Source organism: Podarcis gaigeae, assembly GCF_964106915.1.
Source record: "Podarcis gaigeae genome assembly, chromosome: 16".
Taxonomy (NCBI): Eukaryota; Metazoa; Chordata; class Lepidosauria; order Squamata; family Lacertidae; genus Podarcis; species Podarcis gaigeae.
In genome coordinates, this window is record NC_139693.1 from 13,238,926 (window position 1) to 13,244,033 (window position 5,108).

At 48.9% G+C, this 5,108-nt stretch overlaps 1 protein-coding gene across 1 annotated transcript; it reads right to left on the reverse strand.

Annotated features, from left to right (window-relative positions):
- Positions 1-400: 400 nt before the first annotated feature.
- Positions 401-1,357, reverse strand: LOC310834427 (olfactory receptor 6N1-like; the record flags this gene model as incomplete). The annotated part of the gene is made up of 1 exon (XM_083717917.1): positions 401-1,357. The coding sequence occupies one exon, from the start codon at positions 1,355-1,357 to the stop codon at positions 401-403; it is 957 nt and encodes a 318-aa protein (XP_083574043.1).
- Between the last annotated feature and the right edge of the window lie 3,751 nt (positions 1,358-5,108).

A 5,108-nucleotide genomic window follows, 5' to 3' on the forward strand; every position in this document is an offset into this window, starting at 1 on the left:
GGGCTTGACTCACCCTCGAATTCCACCTGTTCCTCCACTTCCACAGACACGGGTGAACCTGCTGGCCGTAAGTGAGGCTTGTGATTGGCTGTGCTGTGCATAGCTGTGATTGGCCTGCAGAAAATCCAGGGAATCCTTGGATAATAGGAAACTGCAGATGTCGCACAGGACTGCTGGGCCAGAGCTTTGGATTTTGGGGTGCAGAAAGATATATGGGCAGAGCTCTGCCCTGCTTTGCTCTCCTGACTAGCCTCCTTGGCCTACGCTGACTAGTTGATTCTAGATTTTCAGTGGGGCAATCATGGAACTGTTAAAGGCACACAGCCCTAGGATGTGTGTGTGTGAGCAAAGCCTTGGTGTTCTCCCTACTTATTTCAGCCTTACTTCCAGCCCCACTCCCTCAAGGCTGCTCCATTTCTCTAGTCATTATTTTCTGGCAGTGGAACGTTCTCTTTAAGGCCGCCTTGATTTCTTTGTTCCGCAGGCTGTAGATAATCGGATTAAGGAAAGGGGTCAGGACAGCGTATACAACAGCCAGCGCTCTGTCATAATCCAAGGAGTAACTTTTCGTCAGTCGGACGTACATGAACAAGATGCTCCCGAAGAAGATCACGACCACAGTGAGGTGTGCGGCACATGTGGAAAAGGCTTTCTTCCGGCCGGTGGCCGAGCGGATCCGAAGGATGGCCCTGATGATCTGCAGGTAAGACGTCATAATCAGGAGGAAGGTTGCCAGGATCTTGCAAGCGTTGACTGTGAAATCGACCAGGACGTTGACCGAGGTGTCCGTGCAGGCTAAGCTGAGGAGCGGTGGGAAGTCGCAGAAGATGTGCTCGATCTTGTTGGGTCCGCAGAAAGGGAGCTTGGAAGCCAAGACAATTTCGGCGATGGGGCCTAGCAAGCCGCAGACCCAGCAGCTGGCAGCTAATCTGACGCACAGCTTGGACGTCATGACGGCTGGGTAGCGCAGGGGGCTGCAGATGGCCAGGTACCTGTCGTAAGCCATGACGGTGAGCAGGTAGCATTCGGTGGCCCCCAACGAATGGAAGAAATAGATCTGTAGGAGGCAGCCGGAGAACGAGATGCGCTTCCTCTCGCTGAGCAAGTTGGAGAGCATCTTTGGGATGGTGGCAGCTGTGTAGCAGATCTCCAAGAAGGACAAGACGCTGACGAAAAAGTACATGGGCGTGTGGAGCTTGGGGTCGGTGCGGATGATGGTGAAAACGAGCAGGTTGCCGAAGATGGTGAAGAGGTAGACGAGGAGCAGCAAAAGGAAGAGGGGCTTGTGGAAGGGCTGGAGGCTGGGGAAGCCCATCATGATGAACTCTGTGACCTCGGTCTGGTTGAGGATTCCCATCTCCTCTAGAAGCTGATCTGGAGAAATGTGAGTTGTGGAAGTAGAGTTGTGCAAAAGAGACAGCGGCAACAGAATACCTGCACATCAAAAGGAGCCATTGAATATGGATTATTGCTGCAAGGCTGGGAAGATAGACTCCAAGGACTCCAGGATCTGAAGACTTCACTGCCCTTTCTACACTGATGAACACAAGACTAGGAACTTTATAAGCCCTTTATACCGGGGTTTAATATTTAATCACATTTTTAAAAAACTCTATATAGTTGGGCAGGGAGAAGGAGAAAAAGTGTGTTTCTTTCCAGCTGCTATTGCTTTGCCAGCATGTTCCCTGCAGGGAATACAAAGGTGAAGCAGATCCCTGGAGCCTGCAGGATTGCACCCACTGCAGGCAATTCTTGTTCTTCTACACATACTCAGCTGCTGCACCAGGTCTGCTTGGCCTCACCTTTCTGCCTTCCCCGTCCCTGCACTGTTGTGCCTAACATGTCCCAACTTGGTGTGATTAAGGCCCTAACCATCCCCAGTGGTGATGTCACCTCTTCCTACTCCATTGCTACTGCTTACATGGCTGCAGCCACCTGAGCCATGACCATCTCACTTTCCACACACACCCAACTCCCGCATCAGCTGTCGCCATGAGCACAGGGGCCACAACTGACTGTGATAAACGGACAGATCCCCAATGCTGGCCCAACATGGGGGCAGTAGCCAGTTCCTCTTTCCTGGTCCTGGGCATAAGAAACTATTTTTTAAAGCAATATAAATCAAAATAAAATAAACACCCAGCATAAATTTATTATTTTATTTTCCTGTGTTAGTTTTCCATGGGGCTTGCTCAGCTGAGGTATGGCTTTCCCACATGCCAGCTGTTAGCTGGGAGGCTGAAGAAGAAGAAGAGTTTGGATTTGATATCCCACTTTATCACTACCCGAAGGAGTCTCAAAGCGGCTAACATTCTCCCTTCCCTTCCTCCCCCACAACAAACACTCTGTGAGGTGAGTGGGGCTGAGAGACTTCAGAGAAGTGTGACTAGCCCAAGGTCACTCAGCAGCTGCATGTGGAGGAGCGGGAAAGCGAACCCAGTTCACCAGATTACAAGACTACCGCTCTTAACCACTACACCACACTGGCTTCAGCAAAGCCCTGCTGTGCCCCCAGCTCATGAGGAGATCCTCTCTGGAGTCTGTAGAGGGTGTCTCCTTCGGGGAGGTGCAACAGGGCTTTGCTGAGGCTGGTCAGGTCTCTCCCTCCACTTCTGGGGTCCCTGATAGGTTCCAGAACACTGTACCAGTGTGTTCCAGCTGGGGGGAAAAGCCCTGGCTCTATCTCTTAGTCTACAGTGTTATACTTCCACAGGAAGACCCTGTATTGAATCCATGTTTGGCCACTGGGTGGTCTTGGGCCAACCACTCTTGTGTCTTGGCCTCATCTTTCTTGCAGGGTTGTTGTGAAGATAAAATGTGTGTGTGCTCTAAGAATGGGGGAGAAATTCCATTCACATTTAAAGGCAAGCTTACCCAATTTGCACTTCCTGAAACAATACAGGCAACTCCCAATTTACATGGGGGTTACGTTCCAAGGCACTGTGCATTTAAGTGAAATTGTGTATATTTGAAACACCGCTGGAAAAGCCAGTAAAACCCTGTTCTGGGAGGGGGAAGCTGCAGAATTCCAGGTGTTGTTAGCTCCCTCTCAGTCAGCAAGAGATGGTGGGAGCTGTGATCCGGAGGAACAGAGGTTCCCCATACCTGCTGCAGGTGAACCTTTAGTCCTGATCCAACAGGGCTCTGTTTTCATAGCATCCTCCACTACAGAAGCTTTCCCAATTAGAAACCCACAATAAATGCAAAATATGTCCCACCCCCTTTAGGAAAGCAAACTCAGCACCAGAGAACTGACGTTTCCAAAGTAGGCACTTACCTGCCTTCTCATTTCGTACAAGGATTCCTGCAGCATTTAAAGGTTCAAGGAAAGCAGATCAGGAAGGCATCAAAAGGGTCTCCAACCTGTGGCTTAAATGTGGACTTGGTTGGCTGCCTAATTCCAGGAGTTACCTGTGGATTACGTATGTATTTTGCATCTGGCCTTCGGGAGCTCATTGTTACAAACCTAATGGGCTGGACTGAAACTGATTATTTCTGGGAATCAGTCCCTATGCCAGGCTTAACCCCCTTGGCACCAGTTTGTGAAAATGTTTCTCCCCCCTCTCTTACCAGGTCAGAAAGTGGCATCTTACAAAATAAAGTGATCAAGTAGGGGGGATTATTTTAAAGCAATCATCTTGATATTTTTCATGTTTACAAATGGAAGTGGGTGGGTGGGCTTTTGAGGGTTATGTGTGTTACCAGACAGGTTGCTTAAATTATGCCTATACACCCCATGGAAGTAGCCATTTGAGAATATACCTCATGTTCTCTATTTTGAGAGAGACAGCCAAATATTTTCGTGAAACTAGTAATTGCAGCACTAGATAGGCAAATCGTATTGAGACATTTCAAGGCTAAAGGTAAAGGTAAAGGGACCCCTGACCATTAGGTCCAATCGTGGCCGACTCTGGGGTTGCAGTGCTCATCTCGCTTTATTGGCCGAGGGAGCTGGCGTACAGCTTCCGGGTCATGTGGCCAACATGACTAAGCTGCTTCTGGCGAACCAGAGCAGCGCACGGAAACACCATTTACCTTCCCGCCGGGAAGGTATTTATCTACTTGCACTTGACATGCTTTTGAACTGCTAGGTTTGCAGGAGCAGGGACCGAGCAACGGGAGCTCACCCTGTTGCGGGGATTCGAACTGATGACCTTCTGATCGGCAAGTCCTAGACTCTGTGGTTTAACCCACAGTGCTACCCGTGTCCCTCATTTCAAGGCTACTATGCCTTTAATTAGAAGTTTCCTCCTCCAGAAGGAGAAACACCCTGTATCTGATTGCTTCCTCTTCACTTCAGCTAGCATTTCTGATGAATGATGGACATTTATTTTATTATATTTGTTAGTTGTTTTATCTTGTCCAGGGCAACACATTACAATTCAGCCTTTAACTGCCCTGTAATAAATTACAGAAAGCAAAACTGTTTTTACAGCAACCAGGATATATTGGAAGACGTGGGTACCAAATTTTCTGTGGGTCCTAAATTTTGCATGAGGCATGAATTATATTACAAAAGCACACAAGAGGAGCGCTGTTGGGTCAGGACAATGGCCCATCTAGACCAGTATGTTGTTCCCACAGTGGCCAACCAGATGCTTATAAGAAGGCTGCAAGCAGGACTCAACCACAAGAATACTAGCCCCTCTGGTGGTTCCAACACATATAAAAACATAGAGGGCTGCCTTCAGATGTCTTCTAAAAGTTGTATAGTTATTGATCTCCTTGACATCTGATGGGAGGGCATTCCACAGATGTTCACGGCTGTGTATATTTTTCTCTCCCCCCCCCCGGAAATGACCATCTGGTACAGCCCCCTTGCAATGCAGGAATCACAGCTAAAGAATCTGTTTAAAAACCTCCAATGAAGGACAGCCCACCACCTTCTGAGGGCGGCTGTTCCACTGTCATCAGAAAGATCTTCCTAACGTTTCATTGGAATCTCCTTTCTTATAATCTGAATCTTTTGGTTAAGGTCCTCCCTTCTGGGGCAGCAGAAAACAGGCTTGCTCCATCTGAGGTCCAGCGCCGAGGGCCTTCTGGTGGTTCCCTCACTGCAAGAAGCCAGGTTACAGGGAACCAGGCAGAGGGCCTTCTTGGTAGTGGCG